This window comes from Mytilus edulis, chromosome 7, assembly GCF_963676685.1.
Source record: "Mytilus edulis chromosome 7, xbMytEdul2.2, whole genome shotgun sequence".
Taxonomy (NCBI): Eukaryota; Metazoa; Mollusca; class Bivalvia; order Mytilida; family Mytilidae; genus Mytilus; species Mytilus edulis.
Genome location: NC_092350.1, coordinates 23,560,498 through 23,585,057, shown reverse-complemented (window position 1 = coordinate 23,585,057; position 24,560 = coordinate 23,560,498). Strand labels below are relative to the sequence as shown.

At 32.8% G+C, this 24,560-nt stretch overlaps 2 protein-coding genes across 5 annotated transcripts; one reads left to right on the top strand and one right to left on the bottom strand.

The window, feature by feature from the left end:
- Window positions 1-381: 381 nt before the first annotated feature.
- Window positions 382-11,105, bottom strand: LOC139481059 (vitelline envelope sperm lysin receptor-like). 4 transcript variants are annotated; one of them, XM_071264118.1, is made up of 9 exons: window positions 11,004-11,105; window positions 10,025-10,075; window positions 9,714-9,747; window positions 6,714-6,898; window positions 4,900-5,060; window positions 3,465-3,613; window positions 1,821-1,908; window positions 1,141-1,300; window positions 382-450 (listed from the first exon to the last, which is right to left on the bottom strand). In XM_071264118.1, exons 1-9 carry the CDS (start codon window positions 11,004-11,006, stop codon window positions 424-426), a joined length of 858 nt encoding a protein of 285 aa, XP_071120219.1. In that variant the 5' UTR covers window positions 11,007-11,105; the 3' UTR covers window positions 382-423. The 4 variants fall into 4 exon arrangements, with proteins under 4 accessions (XP_071120219.1, XP_071120218.1, XP_071120220.1 ...); XM_071264117.1 differs by having other exon boundaries at window positions 10,966-11,011; XM_071264119.1 differs by lacking the exon at window positions 382-450 and having other exon boundaries at window positions 1,241-1,374; window positions 10,966-11,011.
- Window positions 11,106-19,164: 8,059 nt separating this feature from the next.
- On the top strand, window positions 19,165-24,560 carry LOC139481058 (uncharacterized protein DDB_G0284459-like). Its single transcript, XM_071264116.1, has 2 exons — window positions 19,165-21,678; window positions 22,359-24,560. The coding sequence occupies exons 1-2, from the start codon at window positions 19,996-19,998 to the stop codon at window positions 22,569-22,571; spliced, it is 1,896 nt and encodes a 631-aa protein (XP_071120217.1). The 5' UTR covers window positions 19,165-19,995; the 3' UTR covers window positions 22,572-24,560.

Here is a 24,560-nt window from a genome sequence, read left to right as displayed (position 1 = left end):
AGTAATAAAGGTTATTCCTGAAACATGTGTCATGTAAAGGGAAATCTGCAGTTAGACATTTCCTATTTTTCTGTCTTTTCCAAATTTATAGACAGTTTGAAAACTCTGGGTTGAAAGCTTTTAGGTACAGGAGTTGGTTATACGAACAGGTACACACATTTTCGACATAATTGGTTTTTTTTTGGAATTGAAATGGGCATTATTGTAAACGGCAATCATCAAACATCTATTTATAAAAAAAAGACCTATGTATGTTAGTCTTACTCCCAATAAAAATTATTTTAAACAAAATAATACATTGATACGTTGCTTCGTATTCCCGGGTTCAATATACATATGGTATAACGGTGGACTAGCTGGACGATTAATATTAAGACAAAATAATTTTCATTACACTTTATTGTTTTCAATCCCATTCACCGATCATCTTTTGTCTTTATAACAGGTACTCTGTAAAAAATAAAAGAAGTCTCAAACATTATTTCAATATTCAAACAAACAAGAAGGTGTAATAAAAATATGTTTGTTCTTGTATAAGATAACTATTTAGAGAAAATATTAAAATCAGTTACATTGGTTTTTTATTCTTATTTTGTATTCGAATTTGTAATTTGATTCATAGAAAAATACCTAGGCACAACATTGACCCAAAACATTTCTGTTTAGTTGTTATAATAATTGCAATATCTTAAGCTTTCTTTCAAGTGCTTAAAGGCGCACTAGCTGTTCGTGTTCATCGATTCGACCTACGTTCTATTATGTTGTTTTTTTGTACCTTTAAGTCAAGCCAATTGCTACTGAATTTTTTACAGTTTGTTTTTGAGAGGGTTGATCGTTCATAAACATGTTTAACCCCGCAACATTATGTATGCGTCTGTATTAAATCAGGAGCCTGTAGATTGTATGGACTCTATGAAATATTCACGATTTAATTATCTTTGTGTTTAGATTTCTCTGACAGACTTGATCACATTCAGGCGAGGTATTTACTGTTAAGGTTATAAACCATATACAAATTCGTCTTGTTTTATTGAAATTCATTTTTTAGTACCATGCAGATTGCATTAATTCTAAATTTGCATTCAAATTTTAATTATAACATAAAAATCAGTGTCCCATTGGTTAATTAAGTCTACAAACCCCATTACATCCACCACCTTGCTGACAAGCAGTAAACTGACACTGGAATTTTATATACGGATTTCCTCGCATTCTAAAAGCTTTAAAAAATGGACTGAAAGTAACACTTCCTGTTGTTGTAAAACCATTATTTTTCTTGAAAATAAGCCCATCGCCGCATCTACAATTGTAATCAGTTCACAATGTGCATACCATGATTGTCACTGGACATCTACATTCTGTAACGGTTACACGCTATAAAGTTTTATAAAATAATGTAGTAGCTAGTTAAACCTGCACATGTTTTTATTCATAGTTCTAGACTCTGGTAATATAGAATTTGTCAAATGGGTATTGCATGATCGTGTATAAACAAACGTTTGTCTATGGCAAAAACCCCTCTAGATGGCTTATACTTAATGGCGTACGGTTGTCATGTTTTCCCATATACGTAATTCAACATCGTGTAATTTTTAAATCATCATGTTATAGGGGATATTTTCGGTGGCGTTGTACCTTTTATTCATTTGTTTGTCAATTTGGTTAAAATTCTGATCCATGTCAACTCGCGTGGTCGTACATATGTATAGATTTTAGTATAACGAAATCAGAGAACTATATTGTTATCAAATTGTTTATTTAACTATTTTGTACTGATTTTTTTCCATACAGGTCAAATGCATTCGTAAGATTTAACTCACCCGCCTATTAAAATGTTGAATGTCTCAATTCCATCGTATGATATAGCTTGGCAGCTGAAAGCTCTAAAGGAAGTCTCGTTACTTGTAGCTGAAATCAACACAAACCAGAGTATTATTTTGGGATTTAAGTACAAAAACATGGATCGTATAGCACGTACAATCTACTGATCGCAGAGGCGGATCCAGAACTTTTTATAATGGGGAGGGGTCTCTTATTACCATAAGAGGGGTCCGCTAGTCATGCTTCAATGATTCCCTACATAATGAACAAAATTTCCAACACCACTGAAAGCCTATGAATCTAAATTTCCATTTGTAAAGTCGTCACCTCATCAATGGTATTGCATCGGTGTTATTTTCTGTTGGTTTTATACACAAGATTAAAAAAAAACGTAGTATCTTTTTCTTCTATTCAAGCTAAATAAAAAAATGTGCTCAAACGTAAGCTAGCACTAAGTCTTGTGTTTTGGGGTTGATAGAAAACAAACTCCTAATAAGGCTCATATGGCTTAATGACAATGATAAACTAAATACATAAGTTAACAAGATTCGATTCGCCATCTGTATTACATACCATCGACCCAAATGTATACAAAGCAAGAATGATATAGAACATGATCTGGATCAATCTATAATAGATAAGGCGATTTAAGTCATTTGACTTTCATGTCTCACTTAAACAAACAATCATCTCAATATACCTAGGTTTCGTTCCTACTTCTAACGAATAGAAAGGAAGGAACTTATTCACCCGTAGATTGCCGAGTAACGAGCTTATTCACCCGCAGATTGCCGATTCGCGAGCTTAATCATCCGCATATTGCCGATTAACGAGCTTATTCACCCGCAGATTGCAGATTTCCGAGCTTATTCGCCCGCAGATTGCCGATTCTCGAGCTTATTCACCCACAGATTGCCGATTAACGAACTTATCCATCCGCATATTGCCGATTAACGAGCTTATTCACCTGCAGATTGCCGATTGTCGAGCTCATTCACCCACAGATGGTCAATTGTCAATAAATGAGCTTATTCATCTGCAGATTGCCGATTAACGAGCTTATTCACCAACAGATTGCCGATTGTCGAGCTTATTCATCCGAAAATTGTCGATAAATGAAATTTTTCACCCGCAAATTGCCGACTGTTGAGCTTATTCACCCGCAGATTGCCAATTGTCGAGCTTATTGACCCGCAGATTGCCGATAAACGAGCTTATTCACCCACAGATTACCGATTGTCAAGCTTATTCACCCGCAGATTGCCGATTATTGAGCTTGTTCACCCGCAGATTGCAGATTATTAAGCTTATTCACCCGCAGATTGTCGAATAACGATCTTATTCACCCACAGATTGCCGATTGTCGAGCTAATTCACACGCAGACTGGCGATTAACGAGCTTGTTTACCCGCAGATTGCCAATTATTGAGCTTGTTCACCCACAGATTGACGATAAACCAGCTTATTCACTCACAGATTGCCGATTGTCAAGCTTATTCACCCGCAGATTGCCGATTATTGAGTTTATTCACCCGCAGATTGCAGATTATTCAGCTTATTCACCCGCAGATTGCCGATAAACGAGTTAATCCACCCGCAGATTGCCGAATGTTAAACTGATTATAAAAATGTTATACACTGACCTGATATTTCACCTTTTAGTCGAATATTTTTTCCGAGTGGTATTAATTTCCCTGTTAATGAAACTCCACCGTAGTCGACGACATCAAGTGTCAGATTAGTAGTAATGTTTCTAGATTTTATATCAGTTAAAGCTTTAGGAGGAAAGTGACTGAAAAAGAAGTTTGTATGAAATTTATATCATAGGTACATTGTTTTGGTTTTGAATTTCTACTTGTGTGCACAATGTTTTGTAGTCAGGGCAAGTTGAAATTTGTCGAGAAAATTTATTGTAAGGATTGTGTGCACTTGTGTTGATTCAATGTTAAACATATGGATATTTTATAGAAAATCCACAGCATTTCCCCTTGTTCTTTCAATTTTGACAATTCGGTGCTTGATAGACAGAGGATAAGTGCATGCCGTGCTAGCAAGGGTTTCCTTAAAACAAGTTTATAAACTTAAAATATTGGTCAAAACAAATATAAATATGGACCAAATTATGTACACCTTCTAGAGTGCGCTCGGCTTAAAAGGGATTCAGCACAAGTTGTTTGGGAAATCAAATGTTGTTATCACTTTTGTAAACAATAATGCTAGCACATCATGAGTAACTCACATACCAAAAATCAGCCCAATATCTGAAAGAGTTTAGAAAAAAGTCTGTAGAACTGTGATTTTCAACAATTATCAAAGTCCAAAGCCCGTTATTTCGGCAAAAATTAGCGGAGCGGTACGAAACTTAAACTTGATCTGTAACTCATCATGGTAAACTCACAAACCAAAAATCAGCCCAACATCTGAAGGAGTTTAGAAAAACAGTTCTTATAACTGTGATATTCAACAATTTATCAAAGTCCAAAGCCCGTAATTTCGGTCAAAATTAGCAGAGCGGAACGAAACTTAAACTTGATCTGTAACTCATCATGGTTAACTCACATACAAAAAATCAGCCCAATATTTGAAGGGGTTTAGAAAAAAACTCCGGATAATGGTTTGTTGCGGAATGACGGAATGACGGAATTACGGAATTTCGGACAGGGGTAAAACTATATGGCACCGACAACTTCGTTACAGGGCCATACAAATCTTTGTAGTAAAGTCTGGATTATGTACAAAAAATCTTGGTATTATTTGCCACATTATCGCCATTTTCGATTAAATGTAACAAAACAATACATAATAATGATTTGCACGAAATTTTTCCTTGATATATGTACAAAATGGCCCATCTCTGTTATTCATTATCTTTGCTGTTTTGATACTATTGCAGTTTGAAAGTTTTGCAATTCACATGGCTACCTGAGAAGGGCTCATAAACTTTAACTTCGTAGATGATCGGAGGAATACTTTTATGAAACAGTATTGATGACCGAAGAGAGTAGTTTCTGTTTTTTTTTGGTTTAGATTAGTCATTAATTATATTTTTTTCTGGATAAATGTTAAGAAGTATGATACCTGTCATCGATTTTCCTTGCATCAGCATGTCCATCTATTTCATCTCCAAACGAACATGTTAAAGAATATACATCGTCAGCATTTTGTATGAGAGTACCATTTACGTTGTGAGCAACTTCAATGTTCACGCTATAGACATCTATTCCAGGTCCGTAAGTTCTCTAATAAAAAAAAATAGTGCGGTTACTATTGTATGTACAAGAAGAAATTATTGCATCGATTTAATAACCATGTCAGGGTTGTTTTCAGCTGTGTTTTATTTTTCCAGTCATTTACACCCTACATATAAGAACAGCATTCGTTGCACATATTGATCTGCTGAAATTCACCCACTCAAACAAAAATGTTTTTACTTCTAATGAATGTCTCACAAGAAACGTAGGCGTGGGATCGCTAACATTTGTATCTTTATTTTCAATGAGCATATACATATAGGGAAAACGGTAGTATTTAATTTTCCCAGCATTAGGTTGGCCTTTTGTGTACCCAAGGCAGGTGAAGGAAGTCAAATTAGGAGCGCTGTGATTGGATGTAAGGGTACAATATATTTTTTATTTATCTATGAATAACTGCAGTGTGTATATTTACAACATAAATTTTGAAACCTATTGAAATATTTTCTAGAGAATTATTTGAAAAGACTTGCAAAATTTCACAAATTTGGTGCAAAATGACGGTGGGCATGGATAACATAAACAAGCTCCGTTGGAAGTTAGTCATGATACTATTTGGCTTTAATTTTTAAAACACAATAATAAAGTACTAACACAACATATAACTGTTTTATCCAGGTTTTTATCTTAAAAAGTTGTAAATTTAGAAAATGTTAATATTGTCGCCTATGGCAGAATAAATAGTACCGTTTTCCCTATAACTTCTGTAATAATAGAAATTAAGGTGTGGGTGTGCATACAATGCAATATAAATTACATTACATTTCAATAAGACAAAAACTCCTGTCAAAATAATAGCCAACGGCGATTTTTGAACTCGAACAATACATTGCTGAATTATTCTTCTGATCTAGATCCCATAACAATCCAACAAGTAATGTAGATGTGAGTGTGCTTAAAATGCAATTTTCTACATAAATATAAATTGGTATCTCAGGGGGGCATAACTCTTTTAAAAACAATTAATCATCACTGATTTTCAAACATGTCAAAGCATTACTGGTATGCCCTTGTGATATAAATTTCATAACACTCTACAAGAAATGAAGGCATGAAAGTGTTAAATAAAACTTCATTTTCTATACAATTAATATTTCCAAGGGGCACAATCCCTTTAAAATAGTTTTAACAGCGTGGCAGTTTTTGAACATGCCCAATGCATTGCTAATTTTATTCTTTCAAAGATTTTTTTTTCATATTTGACACACTTGCGAACACTTGAAAGTGCGTTTAATGCAGTGTTCTACAGAATTAACAAATCTATAGGCAACGGTCACGTTATCGTATTTAATTTTGAGTAATAAGTACATATATTTACGTTTACATAAAAACCAAGTCGACTCAGTTTTAGTGTAGATATAATTCTCCGTCAACCTAGCGGCATTTAGCATGTTTAAGATGTTGCAATTGTATCTGCGTATTGCTACTATATATGTGTCACTGAACAAGCACGTCAAATAATTCTACTTTCCGTGTCAGTGTGTTTTTTAGAAGTTAATTTTGGAAGAAACTGATGAATGACGAACTCGCAACGCCGATAAAAGCACACATGATCCTTTAAGTAAGGAGCATATCCAAATAAATTTATAGAGCCTTTGTATGCCCACATCCCTAAAGATCACTCTGTAGTAAACAATTTACCAAAAATATACATCCGACATCTGGTCCTCCTGGGTAGCTGGCATTGATTGTTGATCTAAAATCATCGATAGGGGTCAGTATTACTTCCGTCCCATTACATAATGCGACAGGTGTAATGTAATCCACGTCGGTTAGAAAGGTGATATTAGCTGTATCATTTATGTTTTCTCCGCACTCTATATCAACTGCAATTAGATTATGCAGGAAATGTTATCTATTTTCTTTATAACTACACAATCATTTATTATGAAGTAAAGACGATGGGTAAAGAAAAATAAAATTTAATAAAAAAACTTGTAAAAATTATACACTCGTCATGTTAAGTTGATAAAAGCAGAGACATATAATACATATTATATGTCTCTGATAAAAGCAAGGACAGGGTGAAATAAAAGCAAGTGGAGACAACCTTCAATATTGCACTGTAGTGGCCCCTTTTCACCAAGTTAGAATGGTTTAAGGATAAAATTGGTCCTACAATTTAAAAAAAAGGGTTTTGAACAGATGAAAAAGAAAAAGTCGTATCGTATAAGTATAGTAGGTTTTAGATTATTTCAGATTCAGATGAATACACAATATTGTCTTGTAAATTTTGTCAACTAAAATGATGTGTGAGCTTTTCACTGTGACTTGTAGAAAGAACAGCAATGAAAGTCCTGTCCTTTTTGGTCGTTAAGTGCGTGTATAACTTATGTGCAACAAATATAAAATAGATTTTTCTATAATCGTTTATTCCTGGACGATGGATCATTGTAAACACAGGGCCCATTGTGTATACTACAGTGGATTATACAAGGTACATTATATTCAGGTGATTTTCAATAAATGTATTTCAAGTCTTAAAAAAAGAAAAGTGCGTGTAGGACATTGTGTAATTCTAATGACTTTTAAATTTTCTATTGAAGACCTGTTGGTGACCTTCTGCTGTTGTCTGTTCTATGGTTGGGTTGTTGTCTCTTTGACACATTCCCCATTTTCATTCTCAATTTTATATCCCTCAGTTTGATTAAAAATTTGCATTATTAAGGAACTTTACCACTAAAATAAACGATATTGTGATTTTTTTTATATACAAACCAGACTCCCAACTATTAAGAAAAAAAACCAGCTTTCAACCTTAAAAGGGTATACCACCGAATTGCAACCTATTTGATGCAAAACTGCGAACAAAAATTGTATCATCAGATGTTTAGCTTGCAACTGGTGACAACATGGTGTAATTTTATTTTTTTCCAGATTTGTTTAACTTTCATGACTTTTGACCTATTCATTGATGAAATGATTTTTTTTAAACCCTGACAAACGTATGGAAAATCTAGACAGAATCCTTTCCTCAAAATTTCAAATGGTTTATATCTTTAGTTCCGTTATTTATTTCTATATACTAGCATTTTATCATAGTATTTTACAAAGCTTGTTGTTTAGACACTCACACAGAGCATCGATCCTCTTTAGATAAAGCTGGTTTAGTGCAAAACAGATACTACAAGTGAGGTTTTAACGTTCTTAAAAAAAAAAGCGAAGAAGTACATACGATATCTTCTTTATTCTCAATTGTTTTTCGGTTTCAAAGTTATACAATTTCCCATTTTCCAGAAAGCAGAGTTTTTGATACTTTCTCAAATATATTTGTTTAACTCTAGTATACCAGGCCGTCATTTTTCCTCATTTGCCCTTCTCAAACAGTTGGAAAACGCAACTTGAACTTAATATTTGAAAACAGTTGGAAACACGATATTGACTTCCAGTAGATAAACAAAATTTACAGTTAAACCTGGCTAAACCGAATCCTGTATAAACAGAAAACCAGTATAAACCAAACATGTTCTTAAGCACCGTCATATCAGTCAATTTTAATGCACTGTGAACCTGATAAAACCGAACATCAGCCAATACCGAACATTTTTTAAGTCCCGAAGAGGTTAGGTTTAAACAGGTTTAACTGTATATGAATAATTGAATATCATGTTAGAAAATTTAGACATATCATAGCGCATAAACGTCCATCAAAAACATAAAGGATCTTTCAAACATAGCCTGTACAGAGGTTGGTTAAAAGTTAATGCCATCTTATTCATTGAATTCTGAAAGTTTTGTATTGTTGTTATCAGTAAATGTGTTTGCTCATTGATGAATTGACTGTCGCTGATAGATCTTTTGAGTTATAAATACATGTAGACGGTTGTTTGATATTTAACGGACAGTCGATCATTAATTATCTATACTCGAGTTTGACATGTAAAAAGTAAAATAACAAAAATACCGAACTCCTAGGGAAATTCAAAACGGAAAGTCACTAATAAAAAGGCAAAATCAAAAGCTCAGATACACCAAACGAATGGATAACAACTGTCATATGCCTCACGTGGTACATGCATTTTCTTATGTCGAAAACGGGGGGTTGAACCTGGTAACGATTTCTATACTCGGCCGGGTCTGACATTTAAGCGATTGTCTGCTATTACTAGGGTTTGACATTTAGAAATTTTCTATAGACGGGTTTGACATGTAGACGATTGTCTAAACGGGTTTCACATGTAGATGATTTTCTAAACAGATTTGACATGTAGATGATTTTCTAGACGGATTTGACATGAAGATGATTTTCTAAACGGGTTTGACATGTAGATGATTTTCTAGACGGATTTGACATGTAGATGATTTTCTAAACGGGTTTGACATGTAGATGATTTTCTTAACTGTTTGACATGTAGATGATTTTCTAGACAATTTGACATATTCACGATTGTCAAGTTTGATTTGACATGCAGACGATTGTCTATACTCGGGTTTGACTTGTAGGCGATTGATTTTACTCGGGTTTTACATGGAGACGATTGTGTTTAGATGGGTTTGACATTTAATCGATTCTCGACACTCGAATTTGACATTTAGCGATTTCCTATAGACGGGGTTAACATGTAGACGATTGTCTAAATGGGTTTGACATGAAAAAAATAGGGAGGTGAGAGGTAAATACATTTGATAAAATCAACTTACAATCGACCACAATGCCCTGGGGTAGACTTTCTATCTGCAATGAATAGAAGATAATTTTGAACAATAAGGAAGATTTGTTGCCGATACATATATAAAGGTTTTGTCTTGAACAATAGGAATAAGTCAGAACTACAATTCAAAATATCAAGAAATTATTTAAAATTGATGAATTGTCACATGATTTGATTTCTATTTAACGTTCAGCAGCAAATAACAAATACCATGTATGTCATAAAGTAATATAAATAGGAACCTTTTATTCTGCTAAATCCGACGCGATTTTCAACGTGCTTGTTCAGTATTCTACATACCTGTGACCTGATGAAGAAGACAAACAGGACACACATCAAAGTTGAGAAGGGCTGAAATTAAATAATAAAAAAATGTTCAGTTGTCCATTTAAAGACCACAAGGGCTGAAATGCAAGATTTAAAAAAATGCCATTTGTTATTTGGTGTATAGATAACAAATGTAATGCATCTTACATCTTAGAAAATTATAATTTAAAGCATAATCCTTTATTTCATGAATGACAACTTTTATCAAATCTATAAGAATCGTTCTATAGTTCTACTAGAGATGAACAACATTTTTACATGCAGTTGCTGTTGTGATTTCTGTGAGTATCTATATATATTTAGATATAGGAAGATATGGTATGACTGCCAATGAGACAAATCTCCATCCAAGTAACAGTTTATAAAAGTAAACCATTATAGGTCAAGATACAGCCTTCAACATGGGGCCTTGGCTCACACCGAACAGCAAGCTATAAATGACCCCAAAAATTACTAGTGTAAAACCATTATCTATATATTTGATAACATTACATGTGGAATAATTATGGTTTTGGTGGGTGTGTTTATTTACGTTAAAGACAGTGCATTATAAATCCCTTTAAAGGTATTAATCTAGTGGTAAACTCGATTTTGCTAGGATTTTCCAATAATCTACTATTTGATAAATAGTCATTTTGGGGCATTTATAGCTTGCTGTTCGGTGGGAGCTAAGGCTACGTGTTGAAGTCCGTACTTTGGCCTATATTGGTTTACTTTTACAAATTGACACTTTGATAGTTGTCTCATTGGATGTCGTACCACATCTTCTTATATCCATCTATGAATTTGTCGTGTAAGATGACTTGACATGTCCATTATTCATATTAAGTATTGACATATAATTTCTGCTCATTTATTGACCATTTACAAAATATACAATTTGATTTTATGGTATTTATAGTTGTAAAGATTACACGCATTTATTACTTCATCATAAGAATGACGAACTTACCATCCTGTAACGTCCACCTGGATAATCGAGTACACCTTAGGTTTCAAATCACGTGATTACATGTATATGTGAGGCACTGACGTATAACGAGGAGCTATATTATGAGTGACTAAAGAAATAACTCAATTGAATTGTTTATTAGTAAACACAGGACCGTAACTACATTGAGGCAAATGAGGCAAATGCCTCATGGTGGAGATTTCAAAAAACAAAAACAAAAAATGAAACAAAAGATTGCCTTCATATCAAATTGTTTTCACGGAAAGTGTCTTGCAAAAAGCAAGTTCTCTTCACTCTCTAATGACATCATGTCGCCCCTGCATGTTTTTCGTGATCAATGTTTCTATTTTACTTTTAGTTTTCAGAGTTTATGGTCTATTGTTTGTACTTCTGTGTCTCGGGTTTATCTTTTGTTCATTTTTTCTCTCTGTATGAATATAGTCTGAGTGTTGATTTTCATTTGTAAACGTGGTTAGTAACACTTAAGATGTTGAAAATTAACAAACTTATAAATTATGTCCACCATTTAGCAAATTTGTACTTAACATCATCATGCACCAAGGGGCGACGAAAAATAGTTATTTTTTACTGGATAAAGGTCAATGTCCAAGCAGTTATTGATACATTTAGACTAAAATTTGACAAAAAGATATGTGGTTCACGGTAGCTATAATTTATACCTTCCACTTTACCAAATTTGATTGTAATGGTGATTGTGGTAAATAACTGTTTAACGTCTAACGGCAAATTAAATGTATTTTCAGGACAAGAACATGTTAAGGCAACTAATTATTACTCTAATAATTACAAGACAGACAAACTGAGAAGGACTTGCTTGTTGACAAGGTAAATAAACTCATCATAGATATCAGGACTAAATTTTGTATATACGTCGACGCGCGTTTCGTCTACAAAAGACTCATCAGTGACGCTCGAATCCAAAAAAGTTAAAAAGGCCAAATAAAGTACGAAGTTGAAGAGCATTGAGGACCAAAATTCCTAAAAGTTTTGCCAAATCCAGCTAAGGTAATCTATGCCTGAGGTAGAAAAGCCTTAGTACTTCAACAGTCCGCATGAAGACATGTCACCATACCAGGACAAATTGTGCACCAGTCTTTGCTCTTACTCTTAAATGTCGTGTGCTTCGCAGATAAGAGGTAAAGACCAATTTTAAAGTCTTTGGTTTGATCCAACCGAGATTCAAACCTGACCCCTCACGCTTGGTGCGAAAACGCTTTCACGAAACCACCGAATGGTATAATTAAATTCGGAAACGCTCCTTGATAAGAAAAACACCTGCCTTTTGGTGTTGGTATCATTTAAGGTTGAAGACTGACGTTGCAGTACCAACAAGTGAAACTGCGAGCTACTGCTCACTGATGATACCCCCGCCGCAAGTGGATAATATTAATAGTGTAAAAATATGCAAGTGTTCTGTAAACAGGAAGTTGTCGAGTGATGAATTTGAAAACGCATCACACGGTATAGCTGACTTATAAAAATCCTGAAACCAAATTTCAGAAATCCTTGTATTGTAGTTCCTGAGAAAAATGTGACGAAAATTTTTAACTTGGTTATCATGTGTAAAATCATACAAGTGTTCGGTAAACAGGAAGTTGTCGAAAACGCATCACACGGTATAGCTGACTTATATAAATCCTGAAACCAAATTTCAGAAATCCTTGTATTGTAGTTCCTGAGAAAAATGTGACGAAAATTTTCAACTTGGCTATCATGTGTAAAATCAGACAAGTGTTCGGTAAACAGGAAGTTGTCAAGTGATGAATCTGAAAACGCATCACACGGTATGGCTGACATATATAAATGTTGATACCAAATTACAGAAAGGGTGGATGTGTAGTTCCTGAGAAAAATGTGACGAAAGTTTCATGGGACGGACTGACTGACGGACGGACTGATGGACGGACGGACTGACGGACGGACTGACAGACAGAGGTAAAACAGTATACCCCTCTTTTTTTAAAGCGGGGGTATAATTAGTAGAATTGTAGCAGATATTTTGTTTTGGTCTTTTGAACCATATGTTGAAATCTTCAGTATTCACCAAACACTGAGCTTGAGTGTGGCACTTGGAAGTAAGAAGTCTTATATATTTAAGTCAGTAGGTCAAAAGTCAAGGTTACAGACATTACAAGTAGACTGAAACTTTATTTTCCGCCATTTAGGTCAAAGGAAAATGTTACAGTAGCAAGTCCACAGCCTGAATTTTGATCAAATGTTTAATTTCTCGCCATTTGAACCTTAACTGTGGGTAGTCTTTACATCTTCCTATGTTTCCTCTACTACAAACCCGTTCTAGATCTATGATTTCACCTTATGCAGGTTATATAGCAAATGGGTGTACACCCCAAAATAAACATAGTTTGGCATCCACTCAACTGGAAACAAATTGTCTTGTGAAGAAAATGTTAAACTCTTTAGAGTAACTATAGATTGGGAATTAATTATATATGGCAATAATATATCTGAAAAATGTAAAAAGGCAACAAGACAATAAAAACGAATGGTCAAATATTTACAAAGGCTAGGCAGTTTAACAGCATATCATTAATTAATTCTCTTGAATTAAGATATGGTTCAGTAATTTTGCACGACAGTTACAAAAAAAAATGTTTTGAAATTTGAAAAGAATATAGAAAGAGCTCTTGTATTCATCTAGGAAGACAAGGATAGTTAATAAATACGAAAAACTGCTAAAAATTCAAATATTTCGACTTTAAAATATATATATTTAAGAAGAATATAGAACTATTGCAACAGAAACATTTGAAATAATTCATTAAAAATTCCAAGTTATTTTCATGATTTAATTAATATTGAATTCATAAGTATAATTTTAGTTCACATGAAACAACAGTACTCCCGAGAGTCAGGACTACCAGGTTTGTTGCGAGAATGCTACACGTCTGGACTATGTCCCAAGTCAGGAGCCTGTAATTCAGTGATCGTCGTTTGTGTATGCGTTACATATTTGTTTTTCGTAAATGTTTTGTACATAAATAAGGCCGTTAGTTTTTTCGTTTGAATTGTTTTGCATTTTCATTTTGGGGCCTATTATAGCTGACTATGCGGTATGAGTTTTGCTCTTTGTTGAAGGCTGTACGGTGACCTAATGTTGTTAATTTCTGTGTCATTTTGGTCTCATTTGGAGAGTTGTCTCATTGGCAATCATATCACATCTTTTTTTTATACTTATATTTAACATTGTCGCACGAACACATCTTTTGACCAATTAAAAAAAGGTACATAAATGGGATCCAAATAACAGCTCATGCCAGTTCAGTGTATGCATATAGTGCTTTTGTTCTGTGCACTTTTGTTTTCTATTTTGTAAGACTACTTGCTTTGTTTAGTGTTTTTTTTACTATTATCTGATGTGATTGATATTCTTACTTATGTTTTATGTTGTTTTTTTTTTAATTTTGCATGCAAATTTCAAAAAACTTCTTTTAGCTTTCATATTTCTTTCAAAACAAACATTTATAAAATGCCGATACATATTATCGAGCCCATGCATTGTAAATCGTTTATTTTAGACTTTTGTATGGTTTGGATATACGTTTTAGTATGTTATAAATCAAATATGAGAATTTGAGTCAAATCGATGAACATGTATTTGACAGCTAGTACCCCTTTAATAAATTATGTTTGGTAATGTTTTACATTAAATTTTGAATTGTTAGCTCCATTTTAGTGCTTTACTTAATTATTTCATAGTATATATGTTGTGTACAAGTTATCATTTTGTACAAATTATAATTTGTACCAAAAAATTGTACAAATTATAATTTGTATTTTTACTTTGTACAAATTGTAATTTGTACAAAAAGTGCTTGTACAAATTACAATTTGTACAAAAATTGACAAAAATTCACTTATAACTTGTACAATAATTTATAATATGAGTTTTGGTTAAAAAAAAAAAAAAAAAAAAGCATTGATACACATTAAACAATGGCTATTAAATGACCACACAGTACATCTTAAATAAAATAGTTCTTTATCATTCGTTTGATCAGGTCATCGAGTGATTTATGGAATTGGGTATTGCACAACATCTTTTGACTCTCACATCTAAGTTTAGAAGTGCTGTACCTGTTTTCAAGGCATTTTAACTGCTTCACGTAGCGAATGTTGAAGATCATGAACCGTTGCTGTGAATTAGACAAATAAATGTCTTAGAAAGAAAGCGAGTTTAATATCATCATTTGCTGAGGAATATGGCTATGCTAAAGTCAGGAATATGTCAGTTGTTTTTCTGCTGTACTATGCATAAAACTTAATGAAATCAGTTGAGACAATCTAAACTTAAAAAACAACATAAAACGTACACAGAACGGACAGACGGACTTTAATTGTTATACGAAAACTAGTTAGTGTAGTATTATTAAGTTATCAGACCCAATGACATTGAATCATCAACCTTTTAACAAACACAAGTAAAGCAGAATAAGTCATGAAAATCCAATCATTTGATATACGATCAAAAATATAAATCATTACTTGTTTAAAGAAAGACTTGATTATTTTCATGGACTTTTTGAAATAATTTTTCGAGATCCTTTTCACGATCATCAAAATGCTGAACACGATCTTTAACGATCCGAAATGTCAAATCTTACAAATGTTACAGTTTTTGCAAAGTTTCTGAATAAAGAAAAATCATCAAAATAACGATAATAACTAATTAAGAAGTCATATTGAATGATATAAAAAAAAATTAAGAAAAAGGAGTTTGTGCATTAAATTTTTTTTTTAAATCCTGCAAATTTACTTTTTTCTTTCTAAAAAAAAAATTGAAAATCAGTCTGCCTTTTGTAATTTTGTAAAAAAAACAGTATATTCTGTTAATAAGGTTTAATGTGTGGTCAGTTAATTAAAATTCTACCGTTTGATTCAATGCTGATTTCACCAAAACCCACATTATAAATTATTGTACAAGTTATAAGTGAATTTTGTACAAATTGTAATTTGTACAAAGTCAAAATACAAATTATAATTTGTACAATATTTTTGTACAAATTATAATTTGTACAAAATGATAACTTGTACACAACATATATATAGGAACATTACATATTACATATACAAGAAAGTGTTGGAGTACGAATGAATTTTTTATTTTTTAAATAATAAAAAATCTCTAAGAGATGGACGAGTACAGCCAACAAATTATCAGTATCATATCATGGTCTTTAGAAAAATAAATGTGAGAAGATGTGGTATGATTGTCAATGGGACAGCAGTTACTGTCCACCAGAGTCCAAACGACGTAAGTGTTAAAATAATTATAGAGTACTGGATGTGCAGCCTTCTACAACTAGCAAACCCCATCCAAAATGATAACCTTTAAAATATCTGGCATAAAATCAAAAATTACAGTAGGCATCTGTTCCTAGTGTCTTTTTGTTGTTGGGATGTACAAGTACCCGGCCACGTCCACTTGTATTTTTGTCCATCTGATGAGTTAAGCCTTTTTCAACTGAGTCTTATGTTGTACTGTTATACCACTGTCCCAGGTTAAGGGGAGGGTTGGGATCCCGCTAACATGTTTAAACCCGCAACATATGTATGTATGTGCCTGTCTGAAGTCAGGAGCCTGTAATTCAGTGGTTGTCGTTTGTTTATGTGTTACATATTTGTTTTTCGTTCATTTTTTGAAATAAATAAGGCCGTTAGTTTTCTTGTTTGAATTGTTTTACGTTGTCATTTCGGGGCCTTTTATAGCTGACTATGCGGTATGGGCTTTGCTCATTATTGAAGGCCGTACGGTGACCTATGCATGATCCAAGAAAATGAAGATACGATCAGATTAACCAAACAAGAAATACATCTACACCTTATAATATTTCAATACACTTAATATAGCTGACCTACTGCTTATAGTTTCTGAGATACAGACTTAATCAAGAAAGCTATATTGTGACCAATGAACCATGAAAATGAGGTCAAGGTCAGATGAACAACAGCAGGCAGACATGTACACCTTACAATTAATCGTTATGCATTAAATATAGTTGACCTATTGCTTATAGTATCTAAGAAACAAACTTAACCATGAAAACTTCACATTGACCAATGAACCACCAAAATGAGGTCTTGACTTTTTTCAAGTAGTCACTGAACCATGAAAATGAGGTCAATGACAATGGACATGTGACACACGGAAACTTCGTAACATCAGGCATCTATATATGTTGAGGGCCTCAGGGAAGATTAGTTATATAGCTAACTGTGTAACCCTCTTAAAATAAAGTATTTTTGTTGTTGTTGTTGTTGTTTTTGTTGTTGTTGTTGTTATATACAAAGTATATGAAGCAACCAGGTCTTCCACCTTCTAAAATATAAAGCTTTTAACAAGTTAGTTACCGCCATCGCCACCGCCGCCGCCGCCGGATCACTATCCCTATGTCGAGCTTTCTGCGACAACAGTCGCAGGCTCGACAAAAATTATGCACCTACGATTAAATCATCAGTCAGTTCATATCCAACATCCAATGGTTGTATTGTAAAAGCGTTATAAAGAGTCAGAGAAAAACATGACATTGTGCAATGCCAAGATACAAGAGTCGACAGATTGTAGATCCGCGAAAGTGCAAACAAATAAAAGACACAAATAACCGACCTAAGAGTACTGAAAGTTAGTTCATAGCAACTTACAAATGATGAATAAATCAGGTAATCCCAGACTAAAGTATCAATCAGTATACAGGCATCCGATGGATTTTGTATAAAGACGTCACGCCAAGACAGGCAGACACGGCCGACACTCGGCTAACCGAGAGATTGGTCGGTTAATCTATATTGAGTATGCGGCTATATGGGCGATTGGTCTCATAGCCAGAAATTAGTAGTGGTTTTGCTAATTAATATTCATAATATGTAAAGAGAATTGTACCACGTGATAGTACTTTGAACTGGACTGGCTTGATAGGCTTGATATCATTAAAATCTTTAAAACACGGATATTATAAGTTGCCCGTCACAGAGTCCTTATTTACAATCACTTTGATATTTCCGTAAAGTTGTCAGGCGGTCAAAATCAAAACAATGAACGCGAATTTAGTGAATTTTTCGTGCTTTCGTGAGTTTATTCTTCTTGAAATAGTGACATTTTAATTTTACGTGGGAACCTAGAGTTCAACGACTACAAATACAAGGTTTGGACTTGCTTATTCTTTGGGAATTCAAGTTTCATATTTCACCCCGGCAACCTGTTTTTGTATTGACCTTGTAAGCCAATTTTCAACACGAAGTTTGCAAATTTGACGTTTCAGCCATTTCAGCCTGTATTTTACACTGCAATGTTAAAAGCCTCTCGCTTCGATTTTTAAAATAGCTCAGGAACCTGTATTTTTGCAGCAACAGTCATTATGTTTCGTTTAAATGGTGTATATTGTTGTGTATCTTCATTTTCTGCCCCGGCAACCTGTCTATCACTTAAATTAAAATTAAAACAGACATTTTTTCAAAATTCCCTATCATTTTAATGTAATTTCCGTGACCCGTATCCGATTTCTTTAGTATAATATTCAAATAAGCAAAGTGGCGTTGATTTCTGGATATGTGCTAATCGGGTTGGTTATACGTCTGTTAAGAGTAAAACGCTTAATTTAATGTTAAACTCTATTAAATATACAGATTTTTGGCATGTTATAAGAAGCAAATCAAAAAATGAAAGGTGTCTGACAAAATGATATCTATCATAGAACATTTTGCACTTGTAAAAACATTTCTTAGTCTGCGCAGTTTTCAGTAAAACTAAAAGGCGTCGCACAAGTATGTAGTATTTATGCTTATACGCATAGCAATTTTTTTAATAAAGGCGAAACAAACAAATTTAGATATCACTTAAAGGACAAAAAATAGTACGGTCCCTTATGGAAATGTAAGCTTAAGAGTGACACGGACCTTGGGTGATTTTGGTGAATAAAATATTCTGTTCTATTCTATAATCTTGCGTGCAGATATTTTTTTAAGGATTTTTAAAAATAACAAACTTTAACTCTGTAAAGTTCTTTCTCGACAATCAAGCGTTTTGTGTAGTCCTAGTTAAAAATTTATCCTTGCTTCGGAATACCTGTTTCTAATTATAGAATTCATTTTATTACTCAGATAGAAAGCATGTGCTTATGACGTCAATTCACAGTGCGTCAATCATCCCCGTTTACTACCAGTCTAATTATAGTACAAAGAAATATCGGAATCCCTTAATTATCGAGTTCGTTTATGCATTGTAGGTCAACTCAGTCATCAATTCAACAACACAATGTGCATTTTAATTGTACTTGTTCAAAATATTACAATTAACGGGCATCTTCCCTTCTTAAGCGAAAGCTGATGCAATAAAGCACTGACCGTCACATTTTATGAATCTAAAAATAAATAATAGATTATTACGCTTTTGGAAAATTTTGCTCTTTTGGAATATTTTTTTAATTCTTGTCATATATAAAATGTTACTTGAACTATTTGAAATGATTTTCATTACATTTTGAATTTGTAGTTTGTGTGTTAATTGAGATATTGAAATATAATTTCATGCAAATCGGAGAACTATATTATGCGAACGAACCGGACTGTGGAAATTCTCGAACTTCCGGGAATTATCCATGTCGAAAAATATAAGACAACATGTTTACCGTTACACAGATCATTTTTAAAGCAACACACAAAGAAGATAATAATTAAATAGTTCAAAATGTATGGGATAGTTGAAAACAGAATTTGGAATTTATATAAACAATACAATACTGTGAATTGTGATTCTGATAACCAAGAACAATCTGGCTGGATATTTTGCGGAGTAAGTCGTAATTCTGATCCCAGCTCACAAGAAATTGTAAGAACACTTATTGACAGTTCTTTAAAGGAGTATTACTTTGCCAACAATCCTTTGTCAGACGGTTGGAACCATTATTCAACAAAGATTGCAAGAGAAGCCGCTGGATAAGTAGTTTCATTTAAAATTATGCCATATGGGAAACGATTTGACCCTAATCACGTAACACGGGTACCTTTCATGAGACTCGACAGTACGGGTGAAATTTCGTCAGAAAGTTCGGACATTGACACTATGATTGACCATAGTTCCAGGAAGAGTGGTAATAATAAACAATCATTTAATAGTAAAGGGGTTGACCTCAGGAACATGTTTAATAGAAAGTATACCAACTTAGGTGGGTACAGAAATAATTTGACTGCTGAGGATAGCCATAATTCATGTAAAATATTGAAGGATATTGTAAACAAAACAATTATAGACGATTCTAAACCAATAATGACTGAATCAAGAGGAAAATCTTATTGTCCGCTCACATCCCAGAGGCAGAGCAATATGTGGAACAACAAACCAATGGCAATGTTCCATCCTGCGGTAGTGGCTTCAACGATTGGCATAACAGCACCATCGAATACAACATCGGAAAGATCATACATTCCAAAAATGACTTATTGTAATTTGAATCAGTGCTATAAAAATAAATTCAAGCAAAACTATTTAGCAAAGATTTCTTGCAAATCTGCTGGTGCTACAGGTAGTGTAAATCAGACAAAGCATTCCAATAATCCTTCCAGAAAAAACTGTGATAAAGACAGAATTTTAAATGATGTAAAAACTAATAATATAGAATCTGTTACTTCTAGTCCAGATACAGAAAGAGTGCAATCAAATCCAAAGCGTTGTGATGAAGAAAAATGTGAACCGAAAAATGGCAGCAAAAAAACACTTTCAGAGAATCCTAAAGAAAGGGAAAAAAGCAGCCGATTGGAACAACAAAAAAAGGATAGTGAAGACAGTTGTGAAATACCTGACAACAATGGCGAAGTTGTAAACAGTTGGTTAGATTTATGTACAGATGATGAATGTGATGAACTGAAGACTCGGGTTGTACCTGATTCCTCAAATTATGAAGTTGTGGAAGTAGAGGAAAGTGGCAAAAATATAACGTGTGAAAAGAAGTCCAATATTGACAAAATTGGAGGCAATGAAATGAATGACAATTGCAAGAGCTTCAATTTCAGGAAATTAGATGGAAAATCTTCACAGTTTCAAATTCAAATTAATGCAACCAACTCTCAACAATCTCCTAGTAGCATAAGTAGTGAAACAGATAAAAACAGTGAAGAAAATACATTAGAAGATAAATCTTTTATACTTTTTATAAGGAAAGAAAATAAAAAATGTAGACCCTCAGCTAAAAGGCGACGAAGATCCAAAGCTAAAAAGGAAGATTCTACAGACATGACAGAGGAGACAAGTCAATCAGACATTTCTTTCCAAAAGTGCCAAAATCCAGCCGTTGCTTTCATGTTAGGTTTTAGTCCAGACAGTAACACTAGTGAATCACAAAATCAACCTTCACATTCTTTTTTTATGACTTTTGAAGATGATGAAGACTTCAGCGATTGGTCAGATGATGAAGATGATGATGATGATCAAATTGATGGAAACTGTTTAGGTTCCGATTTTCTTGACTCTGCATTTAGCATGCCTTTAAATTTGAATGTTATTTGCTCTGTGAAACAACCAGAAACAGATGAACATTCCAAAAATTTAAAAGACATAAACCATGCGTGGGAAGTTCAAATTAGAAGACATCCTTCAACAGCCAAGATTGAGGATCCAAAAAAATCTAAGAAAAAGGACAAAAAGGTATATATATTTCTAGATACATGTACATGTACTGTACAATCATGTATGTTAGATATTGTTGGAATGACAATTTACATGTACATAATCATGATAATAAGAAGTGAATATTATGAATACTAATCGTTAAAAAGAAACCTAACAACACTAACATGACTTATAAGGTTACACCAATGCAAGTAAAAAACAGTCACTACTAAAAAAAAAAACTGGTTGGTAAAGAAACACCCCCCAATTTAAATTTTTTTTTTTTTTAATATTTCACACAATTTATCCAAGGTCTTTAGGACTGTATGTTCCTTAACATACCCTATATATTTATAAAAAGATGTAATACAAATGTATGATTGCCAATGAGACAAGTTTTCACAAGAGACCAAATGACATAGAAATTAACAACAATAGGTCACCTTCAACAATGAGCAAGCCTATACTGCATAGTTGGCTATAGCATGTAAAGTACTAAATATAGTTGCATACATCTTTAACCTTTTGTCTTTGGTGAAAAGTTTTCTGATAGTCTATCTGTATCATGTGACATCTCCTTATGTTTATGTTAGCAATTAAAGGACTGATAAGTTGGTGTTAACCAAAATTTACAAATTAATTTTGCTTCAATTTTATGTATTTATATAATTATTAATATGTATAATGTATATTTATGGTGTTTATATATACTTCAGGTACACTTTCCAGAGGATGCAACGATTGCCAAAGTACACCACATGATTACATGGGCACATGCATATCAGGCAGCAAGAAAAGGCCAGTGGCGGGAAAATGCACTTGATCATGAACGTTTTCAAAGACGCATAGATGACACAGAAAAAATTCTTACTCCAGTATTATTAACAGAACATAGAAATAAAATGTACAAATTACTATCAGAATCTTAGATGTAAACAAAAAACAAATTTGTAACAGATATGTTAAAAAAGGAGGTTAAAATGCAAAATATGAAAAATGGTAAAAATACAGGTAGCCTGAAAATATGGATTCAATTTTTGTTCCTAAATTATTTCACAGTCCCAATTATCCATTCTAAAATTTGAACTTTATATGGTTCTAAAATGTTTTGTAGGCAATTACATGAATTAGTTTCAAATTATAGTTGTGATATTTTTTTCAAGATATTATACATGTAAATGACTTGATATTATGATATTTATATGATATATACAACATTTAGACTTGGCAATTGAAAGTGATATACCTCAAGATTACAGAAATAATTTCAATATAACTGTTCTGCTGTTACCTTCTGTCTTGACTGTCATGTGTGGTTTTTTTTTACAATTGTAGACTTGAATGAATAAAAGAGGTTAAATTTATTAATTAATGCAGAGTATTATCTCCTTAACAAAAATGATTTCTCTCACTTGTGCTGGGTATTCATACAGAAAAAATAATAAATTGTTTTGAATTTGGTGATGGTTATTTCATCATGCTCATTACTTTTAATTGCAGAATTAAATTTACTATTAATGTTTCCAAACATTTACTTTAAACTTAGAATGGAGAAAAATGCTAGACAGATTTTTCTAAATAATTAATGGAGAAAAGTCCAAAATATTATTTCAGTCTTCCAAGATCATGAAGATAGGAACTGGATTGTAAAAATATATATTTGATAATTTCTTTTTCTGTATGCATGTTAGATATAAACAGGGTTTGTTCAAAGTTACACTATGTATATCATTTATATGTAAATAAGTGGCGGCAAAAATCTGTGATAGTAAAGGCTGTGCTTAAATAGCAGTTGAAATTTGTTTTCTTTAAGAAGACATTTGTAAAAGTTTCTTAACTGTTGAGCGATTTGGAAGTATATAACCAATTTTCTCAAATGATTAGGTACATTAGATATACATGCCTTAGTCCTGTAATGGTTTGAAAAGTGGTTCAGACTCCAGTCTCCAGAGTTTGATATGCAATCATGACAATGTTGTTAGGCTATTTTATATTTTTACTTTCCATCATTATTGCTTCATTGTTTGTATATATAATTATGCCATATTCATGATAGTTACCCAATTTTACATTGTAATGTTTGGGATAAATCTTCACTGCTCATCTGGGTTTTTACATGGAAGTTTTGTCAGTGAAAAACAAATACACTTACAATTAAAATTGAAACAAAGGATAATATTTGTATTGTTTTTGTTAAATTTGACAATCTTTAAAAATGTAAATTCTTTAGTGGATTAACCTTAAGAAGTTAATTAAAAAAATACATTTAGATACATGTATGCATGTATACACATCTGAAAAAAATAAAAACCTACCCAAATTCTTAAAATTTTGTAAGGTCAAAATATGTTTCGAGCCCATCAGCTGTGGCAAACTGCTAATTGTTATGTTTGCCCAATGATATTCATCTAACATCATGCTTATGGGAAAATGGCTTAGAACTTGTCAGTACTTTATATATCCTGTAATTTCTAGTATAGATGTATTTTGTTTTATTTGTGCAATTGTCTTTTTCATGTTAATTTTAGTCGAAACAAATTTTTGTTCACTCTGACAATGTTATCATTTATGAATGAATAGTGGTTGATATTTTATTGAAATCCTGTTGAGTGTTGTAGTAATGATTTTTTCTGTCAGAAGATGTAATTGACTTTAGGACCTATCTTGAACTTTAGTGTTGTGTGAGCTTTGTTCTTTCAAAGGCTTCACTGTTGAATTTATAATGTATGAAAATTATTATAAATTTAAAAATGACAAATTTGATCAAAAGAAAATATATTAATCTTTTATGAATTTTTTATTTGATACCTAATTATGTACATTCTAGGTGAAACATGCTCAATTCAAACACTGAAAATATTATAATCTGTGCAAATTGTTGATTATTTTTAAACTATGAATGATTAAATATATATATA